The sequence below is a fragment of the Pectinophora gossypiella genome, chromosome 5 (genome assembly GCF_024362695.1).
Source record: "Pectinophora gossypiella chromosome 5, ilPecGoss1.1, whole genome shotgun sequence".
NCBI lineage: Eukaryota > Metazoa > Arthropoda > Insecta > Lepidoptera > Gelechiidae > Pectinophora > Pectinophora gossypiella.
Genome location: NC_065408.1, coordinates 2,014,472 through 2,037,813, shown reverse-complemented (window position 1 = coordinate 2,037,813; position 23,342 = coordinate 2,014,472). Strand labels below are relative to the sequence as shown.

At 36.6% G+C, this 23,342-nt stretch overlaps 2 protein-coding genes across 3 annotated transcripts in view; one reads left to right on the top strand and one right to left on the bottom strand.

Annotated features, from left to right (window-relative positions):
* LOC126366622 (cardioacceleratory peptide receptor-like) overlaps positions 1-23,342 on the top strand; it is a 478,107-nt gene that overhangs the window by 188,376 nt on the left and 266,389 nt on the right. The window contains exon 1 of one of the 2 annotated variants that reach the window (XM_050009805.1): positions 11,922-11,931. The exons of the other annotated variant lie outside the window; for it this stretch is intronic. The gene's annotated coding sequence lies outside the window, so the exon portion shown is untranslated. Of the gene's footprint in view, positions 1-11,921; positions 11,932-23,342 lie in introns of those variants that run through there. 2 annotated transcript variants of the gene reach the window in all.
* LOC126366657 (cuticle protein 8) lies at positions 204-15,278 on the bottom strand. The gene is made up of 5 exons (XM_050009859.1): positions 15,116-15,278; positions 4,997-5,116; positions 4,647-4,814; positions 2,104-2,283; positions 204-1,081 (listed from the first exon to the last, which is right to left on the bottom strand). Exons 1-5 carry the CDS (start codon positions 15,191-15,193, stop codon positions 938-940), a joined length of 690 nt encoding a protein of 229 aa, XP_049865816.1. The 5' UTR covers positions 15,194-15,278; the 3' UTR covers positions 204-937.

The following is a 23,342-nucleotide window of genomic DNA, read 5'->3' as shown; positions in this document are numbered from 1 at the left end:
TTAGCCGTCAAACACATCCAGCCCGCAGTGGAGCAGCGTGGTGGAGTATGCTCCATACCCCCTCCGGTTAATGAGGGGAGGCCTGTGCCCAGCAGTTCCCACTTACGTATAGGCTGTTTATGATTTATGATTGATAACTGGACAAGGGGTTTTTTCTTTCACTTGTAATGGGTGATGTATATATACCATAATAAAAACACCACTACGTATTTCATATTTAATTTATTTACACAAACGTTCAAGCGACTCGCTTCAAACAAAACCTTCGATTTCTTACGTATTTTGTATACCTATTGTCTTTAATTACTAACGTCTCGTGCATATCACAAGACAGGGTGAGCACCCTACAATCATTAAGTAGGTACAATAGTGCGTATATAGACCTAAAACATAGTTTAAATCTATATTTCTAGGAATCAAGCGATCAGTTGGACTTTAAATAAGACTTAAAAATCCTAACTAAGGTTAAAATAGGCACTAAATACAAGTACTTATTAAAATTAAGTAACAAGCAATAATGGTGTCTAAAATAAATTAGATTGCTTTCGAAAATTGAAACTTTGAAAGAAAGATAAAAGAAGACAGAATACGCCAAAGGAAAGAAAAGAAAAGAAGGACAGAAGAAGAAAGTAGACAAAAGCAAATTATTAAGAAGTGATCGAAATACAGACACTACTAATGCTATTTGAAATTAGCTCTCAAGTTATTTTGTCTAAAGGCACTACAATTATTAAAAAACACATTTTTATTTTAAAATTCGAACGCTATTCAAACTATCAGCTGTAATTTATTTTCACTTTAAACGAAATATTTTAAACCAGTCTCCTAACGTCTTGTCGACGAATTAGGTATTTTAGTTTTTAATTAAATCTTATTATGCCTGATACCTTTTCACCAAAACACATTAAGAGCTCATTCAAACGTCTTCTAGAACAATCTATTGCTCATAACGGTAGTATTGAGGTGGCGCTTGCTGCGGCCTCTGTTGCGCATGCGTGGGTTGCGCGTGTGCGATTGGCTGGATTGTCTGTGGCTTGGGAGTCGGGATCTTCACCACGATGTCTGTAGGCTGACGAGAGACCTAGGGAGAGAAGTAAAAGGTAAGCATTTTGTAAATCAAACGCAAATGAATAATTTGTTTTTAATTTGAATAATTATTTTTTGACGTCATGCCTCCAGTCAGGGTTGAGGCGTTGTCTAAGGATACCGATTTTAAGTTGTTGTCATGACACCGGGCGATAGGTAGGCCACTGTAATTTTATCTAATTCTCTACAGAGATAGGCTGTCTGCGTCCTGTAGAGCTAAAATGCGCAACGTAATAAAATTTTCACTAAATACTAAAATCTGACACTGTCATTTTATCGATTTTGTCGATATAATTGTGTCATTTCGTTGATTGGTGCTAATAAATGAACTCAAATAAGTCAATTTACTCTGTTTGCAACGAGTGCAGAATGCCATCCTACGTTCAATTGCGAACGCAGCATGGTTCAGCAAGAATGAAGAAATACACGAATACCTTAACATTCCAACCGTCGCTGAAGAGATCAAAAATTACCAAAAGAAACATCTAGAGCGACTAGCCGATCATCCGAATCCCCTCGCATCAGAGCTTATAGACCTCGTAAATGTGGTGAAACGACTGAAGAGAAGCCATGTCGTATAAAGTGGGAGGCTATGACATTGGTTGTGGCTCCTGACACGTCATCTATCCACTTAACGAAACTGCTTATAGTCTAGAGGACTGATTGTAGTTTAAACCAAGAAAAAAAAAATAAGTCATGTAATTCTGTCAAAATACGTACAGAATCACGTGCCACGCGTTTAAAAAAAAACTTATCGATGTAGATACAATTTATTGAATCTATCGATAATTTTATCACGTTGCGCATGTTAGCCCTGCTGGTGATCAGGGGGGTTAAATGGCCACATCGAAACAATTATTCTAAGAAAGCAATATTGCTATTTGACATTTGTTTGCATTGCGCACTTGCTTTTATATGCGCAAATGTTAAATTGCAATATTGCTTTCTCAGATGAATTACTTCGATGTGACCATTCCAACCCCCCCGTTCTTGTCTAAAATTCTCTCGTCAACTTACCTCAGCCTTGAAACCCTCCTTAGGATCAGCAGTGTAGGTAACAGTTCTGATGAAGCCATCGCTATCGACGACGGAGTAGGACCCCTTGATGACGTCACCGTCGCGCTCCTCCTTACGATTCTGGTAGTTGGTGTACTGGTCGTCGTTCACGTCGAAACCGAACTGGTAAGAAGGATGGGGCTGGAAGAAAAAACAGATGAAATAAATGATAAAAAAGTAAGTGAAATAATAATAGTAGTCTTCTATCGTGTGGGTTATGAGGTGGATTATCAACTTATTAACCCTGGTGTCAGGGTCATTGTTGAGCCGCCAAAGCTCCTTGAAATGGCTCATATAACGGCTACGTATTACTACTCTTTCCTGCAGATAAATTGTTTAAACAGTTTTGCACGGCGTTGATAAATATTAGTACATATCAAGATTTAATAAATAAATAAATGTTGTGCCGACCCCACCTAGGGTACTCTTAATAAACGAATCTCAGCTGAGACTGCCCTCAAGATCATGTTCAAGTCTCTGTGATCTTGAGGGCAGTCTTGAATCTGAGATTAGTTTATTAATACCACCCCTAGAGTGGCTTGTATCACGCTGCTCTTCGTCAGCTTTTTAGCTGGCGAGCTGAATCAATAGTTATAGGATGTAGATATATACGCGAGTCTATCTATCAGTGGGTAGGAACAGCTAATTGGAAACCATTGCGCCATATAATTCCGACTTTCTACAAGAACTGTCGAGCTATAAACTCTTTAGATGTACACCCGATAAATATTTCCGACTAATTACAATGTCAACGCAATACGGAAGCAAAGTTGTAGGAAATTAACAACCGTTTGATATTTGCATGTACAGTGAACTGTAGGTATCGCTCGCAACTTTCACTTGGAACCCGCTTGCTTGTGCTGTGATCAGTGATGTGCCTGGAATGTTCCCGCTTTGGCAACGTTTCCAGCATTAAAAAGTTGCAAAAATTATGTAAAAAGAGCTTTATTACGTAATCTTTAGGCATATAAAACCAGGGTACAAGAAAGAACTATTTAAAAAAGTAAAAGCAGCCAATGGTGCTAATTCCTGTAAATACCATCAAATTTTATTTTAATTTATCTATATCTGTCATTTTCTTATCCGCCGAGAAGGAAAGGGACGGGTAATCGACAAGCATAAAATTTATGGAACACACGTCAATTTTATGCACTAATCTAAAACAGCAGTCTAAAAATTTTACATCAGTCAATAACCCGACACAGTTAAGTAGACAGCACGTCAAACGGATTGCATACCAGCGACGTACCTTTTTGATTCGCCCGGGATATTCATTTATTTACTCATTCCTAAAATTAAGAGCTGTGAATCATCCGTCCCTTTCCTTTTCGACGGATATGAAAATGACGGATATAACTTAAAATAAAATTAGGCGGTGTCTGCAGGAATCGGGGCCAGTGTCCTTACTATTTGAAGAGTTTTACAACGGGAACTTTTCCACTTCGGCAACGTTCCCGACAAGTAAAAGTAAAAAGGGGCAAATCTTTTGTAAAAACAGTTTTATTACCTAAATTTTAGAAAAATAAGACCAGGCTACAAGAAAGAACAATTTGAAAAAGAAAAGCAGCCAGTGTGGTTCTTATTAAAGAGTTTTATAACGGGAACATTCCTGTGGTACATTCACGAGAACAGAACATCACTGGCTGTGATCGAGTTTTACTTATAGGTAGGTATATGAAAGTAGTGGAGATAGGCGATATTGGTTGGTCACGTTGTGCCATGGAATAGAATAGACCTACGTAAAGAACGGGAACCCTCCGCCCCGCACCAATTTATATCGCCGAGCTAGATTTCCTTCACCCCCTCTGGATCTGACTAGTCTAAATGGCCGTAAGCTTACTCGCACTAATGCCCACGGTGAGAATGATTTTTTTGTATGGACACAAACACAGAACTGTGGAGATTGACTGGGCAAAATAGTGTGGAGGCCGATATCCGCACACGGAAATGGCGGTGAATTGGTCATGTCCTTAGAAGACCTGTGGAACGTCCGTCCCGACGAGCTCTGACCTGGTGTGCGTGTGGAAAACGCAAAAGCGGGCGGCTCAAAGACACCTGGCGACACTCGGTTGAGTAAGTTTTTATGACCCGGGTTATTCACCTGTAGACAATGTAACCTGCACTCACTCCAGACATACACTTTCGCTACTTTTTGACACGTAAGATGATAAAGTTGCTTCAAAGAAAAACTTTGGGTATCCATTGTTGCCTTTGTTTCTCGACATCCGCAAGAAATCGTCGATCTGAATCCCGTAAAACCACTTTTTTGTTTATTTTATCTGCAAGGTTTAAGAATACTGGTTACCTAGAATATTTTATTGCCATTCTCAGAAAAGTAACCTCTTTACGTAAATGCTAGTGTAGACCTTGGTCCCGGTTGCATTCATGGTCAATAATGGACGTATTTCTAGATATTTCTTTGACAGCCCTACCAACAACTTTCACCTTGCATCATTTTCGTAATCCTAATATCATTCTTCTGTAAGTATTAAAACATAACATACGTCATAGTCTTCCTGGGGCTCGCGCGCGGCTTCAGCCTGGGGGCGATACTGCTGCGGTTGGGGGCGGTATTGCGGTTGAGGCTGGGGGCGGTATTGGGGTTGAGGCTGGGGGCGGTACTGGGGTTGCGGCTGCGGCTGCTGGTACTCTTCTGTTTGGACAGCATATGGCTGGGGGAAGAATAAAAAAATGTTAGAAATTAAATTAGTTATGCCAAACGGCTTATTTTCATAATAATCTATTCTATAAAAAAATGATTAATCGCAAATTATCTTAAAAATACTATTCTTGCAAGGTTCTTAAAAGATTCGCATACATTATTTTGTTCAGCGGCACTAGCCACTCAACTTACCAAACGTGCGGGGGCGGGCGCAGCGACCTGCGGCCGCTGCAGCACGTGTGTCTGCGCTTGCGCCTGTGAGTACTGCTGCCCGATGTACTGCCGCAGGAGATGCGGCGGCACCGGCTCGGCCTGGGGAAGATAGACATTGTAGAGGTCGATGAACATGATAGATGCTTTACATTGTATTCTTCGAAAAGTAAGTGGGTTATTTATACAGAAAGAACCACAATAAGAAGGATACATGCAGCCTTATGGTGATTTATTGTCTTTTAGGTCGTCGTCTAGGCACGTCTTTCGAAGGGCGGCTTTCGATGCGCGCTCTCAGTACTGCGGACTTGAAGCTGACGGCAGCGCCTGATGTAATTCATAGCATGGAAATTCATATAATTTTATACGTAGAGCGCCCAAAACGCAGTGCATTGGGCCTCTGTCAGGTATAACTAGTTTCTAGGGTAAACCCTGGGTACACAATGAGATGAGTTCATTTTTAAACTCCTCACTTCGATTATGTCATCTCAGTAGGTCATTATTTTTTGTCTTCTTTGGGGATTACAGATAAAATGTAGGTAAACTGCTAATACAAAGCTAGTCGATAGCCCTGGGGCCCCTACCGGATAAGACGAAGCCGATTCAGATTGGAGTTAATCGAACACCGGTTTGATTCTGTCGTACCGCGTAAGCAAAATGGCGATCCCGATTCGTGACGTCATATTATGAAGTTCGGCAAGTTGATTGAATGAATGATTTCAGTACTTTTGACAGTTCATCGGTACGGGCTCTGGTATTAAAATCAAAACGCGTATGTGATCGTAAATGCATTCCTACAACCCGATAAACAAAAATTAAATTATGCAAAGCATTGCACATGCCAACACTTCATTACTCCGGATAGTCAGTTGGCGTATCACTCAACCATTCGACAGTTCCGTCCCAAATCCTCAAGCACGCATCATCAAGAAACAATTAAAATGTTACGTCACCAGCCCACTGTTGTGAAACACGGTTACGTCATGACGTGTCCGATGTACCGAAATGCGAGCAAGCTTACTTGCGTGTAGGGTAGGCGAATGTGCTCTAGTTTCTTGTAATACTTATTCCATTGCCTAACTGTCGACTGGTTTGTGTTACTGTGGATTTGGTTCGTTTGAAATTAGGTTAGGTCTTTTTCGTGTCGCTGGATTACCTTTGCCACAACTTATTATTATTATTAATAATAATATAATATAATCTTTATTTCAAAATTAAAGCACATAATAACGGGTTCTTACCGCGTTTAAATGGGAATGGGGAAGTGCCGTGATCACGGGATGACTAACCGCGTAAACTTAAAACAATGTATCTTTATTTCAGGCCAGGCCCATATTTTAAAATTGCAAATTACAGCAAAAAGACATCACAAACAGAGTAAAAGTAAATAGGAAATTACACACATAACACACAAAGTAAATTTAAAAGTGTATACGGGACAATACTAACATTTAAAACTTTTTTTTCACGTCCCGATGCACTCTAATCCAGGGCCTCAGAATTCCGTTTCCAAATATATATCGCCTGATACCACGCACATCAGCTTGTTAGTGGAGAGATGTATGCGTTCGCGAAATATTATTTATAATATTATATTATTTATAGTACCTTTAGGGCCTTATATATACCTTTAGGGCCTTAAAGCTTTTATTATTATCAAGAATAAAATATTTTCATTTAGGTAATTATACCTAAGATAAAACCTGCCTATTTTTAACTTATGCTCGGTATTATATAAAGTTACACAAAACATAACATAAAATAAATAGCCTATATACGTCCCACTGCTGGGCACAGGCCTCCCCTCAATCAACCGGAAGGGGTATGGAGCATACACCACATTTATTTGTAAGGCCATTAAAATGTAGGAATTCAAGATAAGAAACATAACACGAAAGCAGGTAGGTAGGTAAAAGCTGAATTGTGAGATTTCTTAACTACTATTTTTTCCCGATGAGTTACATAAAATAAAGCCTTTGTTAAACATAAGACAAATTGCAGCCAGTGGTAATATCGACGTCTTGATAAATTAATAATTAATAAATTAAAGTCAGATCACTGTGGTCAACAAATATCTTTCAACTTATTTGTTGACCGCTCACTGAAAAAGGATGTTACATGCAATCCCATATCAAGTAGTCGTTTAGAACAATTCAAAGATAATATGTCAAACAAATTACCAGAACTTCCTTACTGTGATGACCCAAATTTGTTATATAACTCCCTATTTAATCTAACAAAATCGGAATTTAATAAAGTATTTAAGGCAAAAACAATTAAGAAAGCAGACACACCAATTTTTAGTGACTGGGCGACGGTAGGAATTTATAAGAGTAGAAACAGGTTGTATGAACTTTACGAAGAAAGAACATACAATCATAGCGTAGCTTTTCACGACTATGTAAAACAGTATTCAAAAGTTTTCAAACGTGTTTGCGTTACCGCGAAGGCAATGTTTGTTAGCAGTAAAATTAAAGGTAGCTCAGATATTATTAAAATGACTTGGAAAGTTATTAATAGCGAAACTGGGAAAGTCAAAGCACGCGATCTCGAGTATCAATTACAAATTGACGGTAAACTACTCACAAATGATAAGCAAGTTGCTGAAGCTTTTGAAAAATTCTTTACTGACATTCCATTTTCGACTACCAAGGACTTGAAGTCATCTCCTGCACTCGCTCAATCACTTGTAAGGGAGCACATAGATACGTCCAAAGTAGATAAACTAACATTTACACACGTGAGTCCTAGGGACGTCTTAAGAGCTTTTAAATCTTTAGAAATCAAAAAGACTGCAGATCTTCATGGTCTCTCTGTTAAAGTCATTAACTCCGTGATTGATTGCATAGCTCCCTATCTATCATGTATATTTAATAAATGTGTAGACAATGGTGTGTTTCCAGATTTAATGAAGCACAGTAAAGTCATTCCATTGTTTAAAGCTGGTAGTACTTCTGACCCTACTAATTTTAGACCAATATCTATACTACCCACGCTTAGTAAAATATTTGAAAAAATTTTATTACTGCAATTACTTCAACATTTCAATTTAAACAATTTAATGTCTAATAAACAATTTGGTTTCACAAAGGGTCGCTCAACAACCGATGCTGGTGTTGAGTTAATAAATCATGTTTTTCAGGCTTGGGAGGAGTCCAAAGATGCTATTGGTGTCTTTTGCGACCTTTCCAAAGCCTTCGATTGCGTTTGTCATGATATCTTGATCGCGAAACTTCGTCACTATGGAATAACTGATAATGCCATCGCTCTTTTGGAGTCATACCTTAGTGGCCGCGTTCAGAGGGTTGATGTGCATGGCTGCAGATCGTGTGGATCTAACGTCACTATAGGCGTCCCGCAGGGCTCAATTCTAGGTCCATTTCTATTCCTAGTTTACATAAACGACCTACCTAGTCTTGTAAAACATGAGGTGGTGCTGTTTGCAGATGATACCTCCTTACTTTTTAAAGTAAAGAGACGACAAGATTCCTTTGACGATGTAAACAACGCCATTTCAGATGTAGTGGATTGGTTTACTGTAAACAACCTGCTACTTAATGAAAATAAAACAAAATATGTTTATTTTACGTTATCGAATGTTAGTAGGCCCCTCGATTCTATTATTGTAAAAAATAAGGAATTGGACCTCACGGATACTGCTGTATTTTTGGGAATTACTTTGGACGCTAAGTTGCAATGGAGTCCTCATATTGATAAGTTGTCCAAAAGGCTCAGCTCAGCAGCATTCGCGGTCAAAAAAATTCGTTTAATAACCGATGTAGAAACCGCGCGATTAGTTTATTTTGCCTACTTCCACAGTCTAATGTCGTACGGCATCTTGCTGTGGGGTCATGCTGCAGATATGAACAGCATTTTTGTTCTGCAAAAGCGAGCCATTCGGGCGATTTACAAATTGGGACCCAAGATGTCACTTAGAAATAAATTTAAAGAAATTAATATTTTAACTTTGGCATCACAATATATCTTTGAAAACTTAATATATGTAAAAAAACATATAGGATTATTTGCAAAAAATAGCGATCGGCACATTGTTAATACCAGGAATAAAAATAAACTTGCTTTACAAGTCAGTCGATTACATAAGATTACTAAATCTTTTAAGGGGCAATGTATACGTTTTTACAATAAGATTCCCATTGACATTCAGAATTTGCCTTTCAACTGTTTTAAGACAGTAGTTAAACAAAAACTTTACAAAAAAGGTTATTATAAAGTTAGTGATTATTTAGAAGATATGAATGCATGGGATTAACTGTCTGAGAACTGATATTAGGCAGCTAAATTACTCAATTGTATACCAATATTTTATGTTTTATGTTTATTTTTATTTTTTTAAAGAACGTCTAGGGCCCTGTGCCGAGGTTTTTCTTGCAGCTTCTTTTCCCCGGCTATACAGGTTGTGAGAAGCTGCAGTAGTTTTAGGCGGATGAGACGTTCGTTATGTAAAATTGACGATTCAAAGTGTAACTATGTTACCTACTGAATAAAGATATTTTTGAATTGAATTTGAATTTTCTTGTATGCGATGAACTTATGGGATTTCTCTTAGTGTAGGTAAGCTTTTCATTTCATACCCTAGCTTGCACAAAACGAACGATAAACAAACAAACTACTCAAGTATATGTTGTGTTATGTTCAGAATAGACTATGCCATTATAAGTAAATTGTGTCACTAATTTGCTATTGTTTAGATGTAAGTGTATTTTTGACATTGTGTGCAATGAAATTGTTGCGAAAGTGCCGGTGATTTTCTATTGTTGTTTGGTAATTTTGCAGAAGTATTGTTTGTTATATTGTCAGCTATACCTACAAGGCGGTTAAAAAAATAATTTCAGTTCCATACTTTTGCGACGGAGAATTCCACTTGAAATCAACTCAGTAACATGGTCTAAATCATCCTTAAAAGTTTTTATTACGATGTCACTAACACCCTGTATACCACAAAAAATTCAGAAGATGTGTCCCTATATCACAGTCACGAGCAAACAAAATCGCGGTCACAGCCAAAAAATAGGTAAGATACGTCAAAATAAATAACTAATAACTATACACATAGACGAGTTATTCAAAGAAGAGTTTTATTGAGCCATATTCCGGCCCATTTCCCTAAACAATTGCCGATTGACCACTGTTACATACTGGCTAACATGTCTGATAACTAGATCGTAGAACGGTCGCGGTATTTTGCAACGAATCGGCTTCGTAATTAAGTACCTAATTAATTGCTTGTTGAACATTTTGTTATAGGCAATTATTGCCTTTACGTAAGCTTTTAGTCATGGACTATTTAGTTCGATGAGTTATTAATTTATCTTAAGTGCAGTTTTCACTAACACAGTTGGCTCGACAGTTGTTCTGGGCGGCGATAAGGCTCACTACCTATCACGTTGGTCTAACAGAAAGCTCGGTGAGGTGAGTACGGTCACGAGCATTAATATGTATAAACTTTGGTACCATGTCACATTAACTTTTTTGACAAATTGGACTGTAAGTCTCACTAAATGTTAAATATGTTAGTGCGACAGAGTCCTAAAGTGGGTATATTGCTCATGACTGTACTTACCCACGTACTTAGTTCATCTTGCATCGTGAGCTGATGTATTTAGATCTATGTGAAGAGCGCATTTCTACACAAGGTCTTATAATGAAAACCTCGTAAGGACATTTTTTAAAGATCACATATTACAGATGTTTCTGTAACAAAACCTAGTTTCTTTCAGTAACATATTTAAACAAAAAAAATAATTTATGATCTAAACATGATTGGATTGGATTCAAACCCTCGACCTTACAGTGAGAGTCAAGCAAGCTTTCTTCCAACTGTGCTACCACGGCTCTCAACCTTATTTAAGCGAATACAAAACATCTAAACTAAAAATAAATAGGCAAGTACCTAATATCGTTTAAAAATGCAGAGTGAATTCAGCTCTATCTCTATCTTGAGCAAGATGTGTGCTTCCAATTTTGCACGGGTAATTGAAAATACAATGCATTGCGAACGTGAGATTTTTATAAACTAAGTAACATTATACACATACTTATTGCAGTTTTATGCGCATTTCAAAAGTCATTAGCGACCTTGAGCTGATAGTAAATGAGCGTTTTCAAAATTAAGTGTACTACGTCTGAATTTTAGCTATAATTAAAAATATGACATTGTTGGAGATATTTTGATTTAGATATTATTAAGATACGCGATAGTTTATGAAATTATGTGAAGTTGTTAACAGATTAATCTATTTTACGAAAAATTATTAAATTATAGGGCGACGGGCGAAAAAAATGTCAGTTTTGCGACTATCTTAAAAAATAATTGGTCTGTAACTATAAGAAAGATATAAATATGATTTTAGTTGTGTTATGAAGATTATCAAAGATATTTTATGAAAAAAATATATACATAGTCATAAAATCTATAAAACACGAAATATGCTAGTTTTTCGTTCGGTTTTGTCACAGCTGATACCAAGGCAACCATTATATTTACGATTTAATTTCGAATATTAGTTTAATAAACAAAGTAATTATTGTGATACCGAATATTAAAATCATTTTAATAAATAATAGAAATTATTAGCAACTCTCCATATTGAAAATTAGAAAAATCTAAGAATTTCTTCGTCGCAAAATGAGGGACTGTCGCAAAACTGACATACGAATTTTTCTAAGGGTGGGCTCACACAGGAGAAAACCGAACCCAAAAATGTAAGTGAATAAAATAAAAGATATACTTACACAAATTTTAAGTTTTTAACCAAATAATTATCAATTCTTAATGGGAACAGTCTTTTTGAAAATCAAGATTACTTAGTTTAACAAATAACAAACTTGTCTTCTTTTTTCAGCTTCTTCTTCATTCATTTCAGATATTTTTTTCTTCTTCGATTTTATTCTTTGTAATTTTTTTAACCTTTGGGCGTTTAATTTCTCGGGATTTTCTTTTTTAAATTTTTCTCTATATCTCCGAGACCGTTCTGCACTAGTTAGTGGCATTGTTAAGCCTAAAAAATTTAAACCTTTTCAGTATGTAGTCTCTGCTTTATAGTGTCGGTTTTGCGACTTTGCTAGTCAGCCTATAGGTCACAGGGAAAAATGTCGCAAAACTGACGTGACGCTCTGTTCCCATTTTGTATTCAAACCGATATTTAAAAGGAAAAAAAATACCTAGTCTTGTCACCAAATGTAAATAATTTTGCATTATAATATAGTTCATCTTCTGAATAAATTAATAAAAATAAAACTCACCTGAATCTGATTTTATATCGTCTCAAACCCGACAGATAAAATTTTGACGGCCGTGGAATACCAGAAAACACGTCTCGCGTCACGAAATATATTTTGTCACTAGTCTTTTTTTAAATGGCGACCGGTAAATTAAGGATAATTTTGCCATTTTAAAACGAAAATAGCTACCGTAAATAATTTCAATAGGCAGTTTTAGTCGTGACAAACCCGACATGTCCGGTCGGTACACTTTTTAAGACTTCTGAAAAAATTTAACTATATTTAAATAAGCACAAGATTTAAATTATAAACTACTGGAAATGAGAGAACCTTTAGAAAACTTCAACCAATACCAAACATCAAATGATACCCTAGTACAAAAAGTTTTAAGAATCTCTTCAAACATTTATCAGTTTGAGTGGGGGACACAGCAAAATCTAGTACTTAGTGATAAAAATTTACATTTTATTTAAATAATTCCTCATAACCATGAAAAATTTGTTAGAATTTAATTAGTTTAGAATATATTTAATGTATCTCAATAATTAAAATAATTAGCTAGAAGTAAATTTTACTAGTTATTAGACTTCAAACACAAGGGACAACGTGAAAATGGGAGGTACACTTATTTTTGAAAATGCTCAAATGCAGAAATCTGTACATATAATAAATATATCAACCAGTAATTTACGATGCTTCTATTTTCGAATACAAACGAATGGTAATTTCCATGTTCAACAATCAATACACGTATACACTGACATTTAAAGTTGGAACACGTATATCAGAATTTGAATTCAGAACTAAGTAGGTAGGTACTTTATTGTTGTTTAGCCAATGTGAACAAAACATGGAAATGATAATTTCCATGAGCATTCGTTTCCATTCGGAAATGCGATAATTGCCGAGGGACATTAAGAAAATAGATTCTGATTTTTTAAGTAGGTAACTTCGTTTAGATTAGGTCCTACTCCTGACCTGGCTTTGCTTTAAAATGTTCTCAGGCTTTCTTCTTCCGACTCTCATACCTATATTATTTCGTTAATCATTTTTCATTCAGTTGGGGCCTAATACAAATAAGTCTAAGGCATCTCCCGAGTAACAACCGTATCAAAGTAATCCTCCAATAAGGAGAGGACACTAGTGCGCAAGAGTAGGATGTAGGGATGTAGGTTGTCACCTTGAACCGCGTCTTACCGCGTCTACAGTAAAGCAATCATGACATTTCGCAAGAAATACAATGGCGGTTGCCTTAGGGGACGAGCCTGTTACCATTAACCGGACACAAATCCTGAACACCACATGATATAATATAAAACGAATTTCTTTCATAATCAGTTGAGGAAAAGCGTAACCGAACAACCTACCGAAAGTCGGCAACCAATCCGCACTAAACTTTTTGCCTCCTTTTTGATGCGAACAGCAAAGGACTAGAACTGTCTGCCGTCGTCTGTGTTTCCAACTCGTTATAATCTGGGAGTTTTCAAGGCTAGAGTGAATAGGTATTTGTTAAGTAAGTGTGATCCACCCTAGACCACATCGTCACTTACCATCAGGTGAGATTGTGGTCAAAAGCGAACCTATGTTATTTCAAAAAAGTCGTCTTAGCCAGCAGCAGTTTTAACATCAATAATAATAATAAGTAATTGAAATAAAATATAATATTTTATAATATTTTTTTATAGGTATCATAAGTACATTGTTTTAAGTTATATATAACCGAAACCGCTTAGTGTAGAAATATCGGGAGTCTCATATCTCTGATTTAAACGCGGTAAGAACGCGTTATTATGTGTTTTTTTTATTATATATTTTTCCTTATTCAATATCACAGATCATATAATATTTTTTGTTGTAATTTACTATTTGTTGTTTTAGAATGTAACAATAATATTTACACAAGCCCACGTAATATGATGTACATCCATCGCAAGATGAACTAAGTACCCACACCTGGGGAGGGAGGAAGCTTTCTGTTAGAACAACGTCTATAATGGTCGAGCGAGCTGTGTTAGTGAAAACTGCACTTAGGATAAGTTAATAACTCATTAGTGCAAGTCCGGTACCGGAGCACCACAAGACCACAGTGACTGTTCTATTATGTATTATTCACTTATTACCATTTTTCCGCCTCTGACAATTATGTTAATGGACTTTTCTATATTTAATTACGTATTACCACGTAGCCGGTAATTACTGCAGTAATACGGTAGAGTTAACTTAGTATTGCCAGAGTTGCGTGTCTCACATATTGTCACAGTTTATTACCCCTAGGAAATACCGATTGCCGGGAAAGATAGGTAAATATTGCTAGATTGAAAAGAATCCATCGACTGATCACTATGCTATTGAACGTCACAACACTAGCTTATGGATTTTAATAGATCTTATTGGACTTTGGACTAGTGTAAAATCTTTTTGAAATATAATCACTTATTGTACTGAACTGGTTGTCGTGTTTTATAGTATAGTCTTACATTTAATTAAAATAATGTCTATTTTTAAGTATGTACGTATTTAGGTACAAAAGTTATATAAAGAAATTTTTAGAAGACATACAATTAGAAAACGCGTACGACTTTATGCACACATAAATTAGGAATCGAAATTTCATCTCAGCACATTTTATGAATATGTGATATAATTTACTGCTTAGTACTGTCATAATTTAATGTAATAAAAAAATATACATTCATAATAATCATAATTATTAAACCAGATGCAATATGATTCAGCCTTCCATATTACACTTTTATTGTTTATAAAAAAAACGGGAATCTATCTACTTTATCACTTTAGGTACTTAACATATTTTATCTTAAACCTATAAGTAATAAAATAAAATAATGCACTAACCTGCTGTTGATATTGCTGGGGCCTAGGTAACGCGAGCGCGCACCCGAAAACTGCCAAAACTAAACACTGCCTCAACATAATGCACTCACTAAAAAACCTTTTAAAAATAAAATTAAAAAGTTAAATATTTAAAAACAAAGCGCAGCACAGCACACGCGCGAAGTAACACGTATCGGGGATACGCGTATTCTGTACTCTCACTTTATATAGAGACACCCCTTCTTACCGACAAAATGGCGGGGGTGGATAAACCACTTCGAAATTTGAAAATTGGAGCATCGATGTTAATGTTACGCATTATTATTTAATAAAAATATTTTTAAAGGTTGCCAGTATTGTGGAAAATGAATCACTTCATAAATTAAATTCATTGATTTTTATGCCACATTGAGTAAAGACTGAGATGAGAATGTATTTTAGGATATAAGCAGTATTATAGTAGGTACTCAATTTTACTTACGTTTGTAATTATCTTAAGCCTGTATCTGTTTTTTTCTCCAAATATAAATACTTAAATAAAAAGAATAGAAGGTATCTGAGAATATCTAAAAATCTACCCAGCTTATGATTAAGATTTATTTTCACAAAAAAGTTAGACTATTAAAGTTGTGAAATAAGTAACCTAAAATGAGACTAGATACCTATGGGTGTTCCTTCCTACTTATTTATCTACATAATGGATTATGAACCGATTTCTTTTATATTTTACTGGCAGTTCAAGGTTGCTAATTAAGGAACTTTAAGGATATTTACGGGTAAGTTTTATAATTTATTACAGCCGCTTATGTCAAAAATAATTTATTAGTACTCATCTACTTACTTATAAATATATTCCAGTAGGTAAGTCCCTACATAATCTCTCTTTCGATGCTATAATTAATATTGTTCCTTTTTTAAATGACAACCGATAAACAGACAAAGGGTCATTAAGTGATCAATCGATCGATTTAAAAATTATAAGTAAAAAGCATTCAAGAAAGCTTACTCAGACATTGTGAAACAGGCGTGATTGTATTCAAATAGGTTTGCGAATGCAAAACTTCGTCTGGCCTTGCGAGCGAAGCTTACGAGTGATAATGTCAATGAACGGATACTGGTAACTAGGTATAACTACGTATAGATAGCCGGTATAACTATAGATAGACGGTAAGTCTTACATGAACTATAACCTATCATTATAGTGTACTTATAAAGGTAGTTATTCAACGTAAGTATATCTCTTCTATCGTGCGGGTTGTGAGGTGTATTACCAACCTCTTTAACCCTGGTGTCAGGGTTATTACTGAGCCGCCAAAGGCCCTGACATGGCATAAAGATACTCACTTACGTCAGTAAGTAGTAACAGCACAGATCATCTTATTTTCTGACAATCAGGTGATCAGCCTATAATGTCCTAACCAACCCAGGGATCACAAAGTGATTTTTGTGATGTCCACACCGGGATTCGAACCCGGCACCTCCGGGATCGTGAGCCCAACGCTCAACCACTGGACCACAAAGGCCGTGAACGTAAACGTAAGTTTATCGTGACCTAATATAATAAATACTTATAAACCATAAATCAGAAAAACATTATGAATCGCTTCTTTACACTGAACTGGAGTGATTAAATCTGAACCTGTGATGACCAAATTCGATCTTATTTGTCTTTTGAACTTATTTATAATTAGATCACAATGAGTACGCCGATGACGACTCTGGACAAGTATTTCCATACAAACCCATTTGAAAACTTTCGTTTTGACGTTTTGTAAAAAGTATCTAAGTATCTCATTTGACTAGGGTGCAAAAGAGCCTAATGTATTCAAAACAAAACACAAACATCATGGAAGGGAAGATAGTAGGGAAGAGAGGAAGGGGAAGACCAGGAAGAATTTCATCATCATCATCACCAGCCCATTAACGTCCCCACTGCTGGGGCACGGGCCTTCCCTGTGGATGGATAGGGAGATCTGGCCTTAAACCACCACGCGGTCCCAGTGCGGATTGGTGGTTATTAACGACTGCTAATGCAGCCGGGACCAACGGCTTAACGTGCCTTCCGAAGCACGGAAGAGTTCGAGATGAAAACTTTTTTTGTGTCATCCTAAGACCGGCCTTTTTTTTTTAACGTTGGGAAATGCGTTACGCATCCACGCCGCCCGGGGGGGCGACGTGGTTCGAGCTCGAGATGAAAAATTTTTTTTTGTGGTCACCCATCCTAAGACCGGCCTTTGCGAAAGTTGCTTAACTTCAACAATCGCAGACCGGTCGCGTTTACCGCTGCGCCACCGAGCTCCTCAAGGAAGAATTTACATGGATAAAATTAAAGAGCAGGCGAGTGTGTGTGTGTGTGTGTGTGTGTGTGTGTGTATGTGTGTGTGCGTGCGTGTGTTTGTTGGTGTGCATGTGTCTGGGTGTATGTATTTGTATGCAATTACTACTATTCTCATTCAAAATTTGTTCTGTTTCATCGTACGTTAACGATTTTGTATGACCTTGGGAACTGATACTGGGATCTCAAGCTATTACCTAGTATGCCTACCTAGATTATCTAAGTACAAATGAAACCTTATAATACCTGTGACCGCAGCTGCAGACGGCACGTATTTCATGTCTATAAAATGTAATTGGAAACTGGAGATCCGGTATATAAATGACCTCTTAAGCTCAAACACAAATACAAAAGCCTTTTTTGAACTTAAAACAAATATTAAAAATACATTATTTTAATTAGATAGGTACCTAGTACAAAAGGCAAGAGAAACCACTGCTCTATTTTTCCCTAAAAAGTAGCGTGGAGAATGCTACACCGACAAGAGCGTGGATCTTAAATTAGTGATGATGATGAGGTAGTAAAACAGGCGGCCTTATTCCTAAGGTAGCAATCTCTTCCAGATAACCTTTAGGTATAGGAAATTAATCTAATAAAAACGTAGTGGGATAGACAGTTCAAAATAAAAAGTTGAAAAATATAAGTATACCTAGACAAACTATATTAAAAAAGTGTCTGGTATTAAAATTAATAAACATGACACAACACCATGTATCTCCAAAGGGGTAAGCAGAGGTGTAGAATACACACCTACTCCTTGTCCGATATGTTTATGTCCCATGTAATAGGGGACGAGCCTATTGCCATTACCGGACACAAATATTGGAAACCAAGTCAAATCAAATCAAATCATTTATTCATAATATTCATTATACGTCCTGTCCTGTTCTGTTAAAATGAAATAATAGGAATACCTTTTCTAGCATTTACTTTTTTCTTCTTCTTTCATATGAATTTTAAATTCACCGACCTCTACAATCCTGCTTTCATGGTTACTATTGGGTCGCCAAGACCTATGAATGTCACAGTACGTATTTAATTTAGTGCCTTCCGAACTACTGAACCATCTTATTTATTAGATAATCAGGTGATTTCAGCCTGCAATGTCAGGCCAATGTGTGTGTGTGTGTGTGTGCGTGCGTGCGTGCGTGCGTGCGTGCATGCGTGCGTGTGTGTGTACGTGTGCGCTAACTATACAAACCCTAAGTCCACAAACTCTACACGATAGGCAAAATATGGGGCTTGTCCGTTTCATTCCTACAAGAACGGCAATGAGCAGTTAATAAAGTTGCCTATGGCGACGGCATAAAATAGTTTTTTTCACCTTTGCCCATGTATAGTTATTTTTTTTTGGTATGATCCAAACCTGAGTTATGAGGATTAAAAAAATCGTCGAAACGTTTCGAGAAAAGGTAGGTAGTGAAGTAGAGTTGAATAAGAGCAGGTTCTTGGCGGGGGCATCCCCATGCCAGATTGTTGCAACATCCAACAAATTATATTTTTTACTTTTTTATAAAATGGTAATATTTTTTTTATCTTTTATTTTTTCGATCATCTACGATCGCTCGACTGCAACGTACCATGTAGATAATTATGTACCTCTAATTGGAAATATAACGTGATCAACTCAAAGTCAACGTGTTCTTTCATTCCATCCTCTACACACCAGCCAGCGTGCAACACTACCTACCCGCGACATGGTCCTTCGAACCGGATATGAACCAGCAACCTATGGGCCCGCTCAAAGTATAAATAAATAATATCTTAACTCATTTGATTGTACAACTGATAGTGTAATATGCGTTTAGATATCTCACTGGCACATCTAGTTACGTGCTTGTGCATTGTCTGGCGGAAACAATAAAAAAAGAAAACTTTTCGAATGTCAAACTTTGATAGACAAGTCCGTTTTTGATGGATAATTAAGATTACAAGGTGTGGCAAGGAGGCGGTGGTTTTTATTGTATAATTTTGTAGTATATTAATATATAGATACAATACTCAATAATCTTAATGTCTTTCCACAATGTTGATATGGGTAACATTTAAATGTGTTCCTTAAGATATTAAATAACTTGTAATATATACTCTCATTGATTAAAAGATGTGTTGCTGTTGCAGTTTCTTGTCATTTCTTCTCCTCAGCTATAACACCTTGCGAAATGACGTAAATTCAAAAATGCTACATTGACCTTCAACAAGTTTATCTATGATAATTACGTCGAACACTTAAATGATTCAGAATTCATTCATACCCCTAGCATTAGCCCGTAACACAACACACCAACACACACACATACACAGGTAACATTGTTATATTATAAAATAAAAATCATTTTGGACACTTGAGGTCACAGCAAAAGGAACAGAGCGGAGAGCGTAGTCTTAACTTAGCGCAAAAACACAAGAACAAAAGAGATGCATTTCGGGTGCTTAAAAAAATATACTTAGCTGTTTTACAGAACATTACATAAGCTCACGACTATATCCCTACTGGGGTAGTCAGAGGTACATCCATCGCAGTGATCTAAGTACCTACTAGCTTTCTGTTAGACCAACGTGCACCGTATCGCCGTCTATAATGGTCGAGCCAACTAAGTTAGTGAAAACTGTACTTAAGATAAATATTTTTTTGACAACAGGTTTTACTTCATATATCTAGCTGCATTATATCTAGTCGGTTGCAGAGATCGGAGAAAAAGTAAAGCTTTAGTAATTTTTTTTTATTTTTATTCACCGCGTAAATTATCTTTGATAAACTTCCTTATGTGCCGCATAATAAATACCCTAATGACTTTTACTTTTCGCTCCAAAAATAAAATCGTCCAAGAGCGCATAGAATACGCCTAACAGGATTCCGCAGTTATTATGAATTAGATCGCATTTTTATTTTATATTTTTTTCTAATTTCTGTATTTTTAACCAACTTCAAAAAAGGAGGTTATCAATTAAATACGCATTATGTATTGTTGGAATGGCACAATATTCGTATATATTAGTCTGTGTAAGCATCTCAACACGTGTGCCATAATTCCAGATTATAGGTATGTATGTAAGTTTGTGTGTATATAGAAAAGTGAGTATAACGGAACGTAAGATTGATAGAAAGTAAGAGACAATAAATACTCATCATCATCATCATCATCAGCCCTACGACGCCCACTGCTGGGCATAGGCCTCCCCCAAGGATCTCCACGACGATAAATACTATGGAAAGATAATGAATGGGTATTTGGTTGTTTATGGTATGAATTTAGAATGGTAAATGAATGGGACGGGAGGGGGTATTTTGTTTTAAAAATAAAAAGGGTGGTCTGTGATTATTGGGGTCTTTTTTGTAAAAAAAGGAGAAAATAACGGGAGTGAAGATAAATAACAGCCCTTGTGGTCAACGCTCTAATCCACCTGATTGTCTGAAAAAATAACTTGATTCCGTGCTCCAGAGGGCACATTAAGCCTTGGGTCCCGCCTATTAGCCGTAAAAATACCTCCACAAACTCGCAGTGGAGCAGCGTGGTGGAGTATGCTCCATACCACCTCCTTGATTGAGGGGAGGCCTGTGCCCAGCAGTGGGACGTATATAGGCTATTTATGTTATGTAAGATAAATAAAATTATGTATGTATATTTCTCCACGCATTTCTCGGAAACAACAAATCATAATGCGACAATAATATGTATTTTTTCAATTAGAAAAGTGCTAGTTCGATCCTAATCGGTTCGCTTTACATTTAATTCCATAACTATTAACAGTTATGATACAAAAAAAAATAACGCAATAGTAACAATGAACTCGTTGATGTCTTTTGTATTATTTATCCTTTAATAGTATGTATTGCAATAAATATTTTTTATCACATCCGAATTTAGATTCTAACATTGTATTCAACAAAATATTACTCCTTACTTTTTATTACACAGACTTTTTTTAAAAATCTTATTTGACTACGGAACCCCAAAAATTCAACTCAGCTTTACTTACTTACACCATTCTTTGGTGCAAGTGGGTTTTCAACGAAACGGATTTCATAACATCCGTGCGATATTTACATAATAATAAGCCTTACACAGGTGGAGTATGGACTATGGCATTTGGAGTGCATCTCAGGTCTACATCGGTAATTAGGTGCGTTTGCACATTCAATGCTGCAACGCTTTGTGCGATGAGAATACGCTCGCCTAGTTAAGTGTGATACAAAAGTATACTTTCCTGCATGGGGTCAAGGCTGTATTTTTCCGTCATAATTTTAACTTAGTGTAGGTAAATAATACCTTGATGGTCAAACCCAAAGGAGTTTTTATGACAGTTGGGTAGTTTCCTAAGTCAAAGATCATCATCATCAATTTAAGATCCACGCTCTTGTCGGTGCAGCATTTTCCATTCCAATCTATCAAAGGCCAATTCCTTGACTTCTCTATAAGACACGATGTTAACCAAAAACAAAGAAGAAAGAAGAAAAACAAAAGAGAGAGGAAGAGAGGGGAGGTCAAAGATAAATTATGAAATTCTGATTACTAAGTAAAGACAGATCTAAAGGTGACAAAAAACGTTTTCTTTTTCCTACTTGACTTATTTATGAATTTTAATAAACTATGATCGAGGGGGTGAGGTAAACCTAGCTCAGACGCCGGTGGGGGGCGGAGAGTGGCCGTTCTATACGTGGTATTATTCATTATTATATGCCTATGCCTTAGAATAAGTTTCTCCCGTAAATGTGTTGTAAAGTTCGCAATAAATAATAAAATTATTTATTATAAAATAATTCATGCCTATCTAGACTATATTTCAAATCTGAAATTAATATCTCTATATTGATATATTGTCATTGCCTTCTCATAATTTGGCCTGCGCACACGCTTTGCTTGTTTAGACATCTACCTATAATAGTAACACTATGATTATGTAACGACCTCCGTGGATCAGTGGTTGAGCGTCGGGCTTGCGATCCGGAGGTCCTGGGTTCGATTCCCGGTGGGAACATATCTCAATAATTACTTTGTGGTCCCTAGTTTGGTTAGCACATTACAGGATTTACAGGCTGTTCATCTGATTGTCCGAAAGTAAGATTTATTTATTTATTTACTCCACTATCGTCGACCACGCCGGCAGGTTTCGGTATCGCGGTTTTGAAGTGTTGAACTGATTAACCGCCTCTATGGCTAGACTAATCGGGTCGTCGGGAAGTGAGACGTGTAAGCTAAAAATAATTATAAAACATATGGCGACAAGCAATGCCTGTACGTACAGTTATGAGCAATATAATGTACCCACTTTAGGACTCTGTCGCACTAACATATTTGACATTTAGTGAGACTTACGGTTCAATTTGTCAAAAAAGTTAATGTGACATGGTACCAAAGTGTATATATATTAATGCTCGTAACCGTACAATGACAGCTCACTACCTACAGTAAATTACGGTCGTAAGTGTCATTCGCAACTGATAACCGGTTCGATTGAGCCACATGCGTTGGTTCGTGACGAGATTGGCGCGGTATATGATAACACCGAGTAGGCCTAAGGCATAAAATATAATAGTAGGTATACTAGCAGTGAGATAGGTTATGTTGTCCTCTTCTGCCGTGTGGATTGTGAGGTCGATTACCAACCCCATCAACCCTGGTGTCAGGGTTATTTTTGAGCCACCACAGGCCCTTGACATGACTCATCTACGTACTTACATCAGTAAGCAATACTGCTTTTTTAGATGAATTGCTTCGATGTGGCATGTTTAGCCATGTATGGCGTACCTATAAATAATAATATTTCATCTGATTTGTTTATAAAAAGGAAAGCACAAAAGACACGAACACATGTGATCTGCAGCTCTGCAAAGCCAAAGTTACAAGAACGAAAGAAAGGAAGCAAAGAAAGTATAAACATATTGTTTTTATTGTGCCACAAATAATTAAA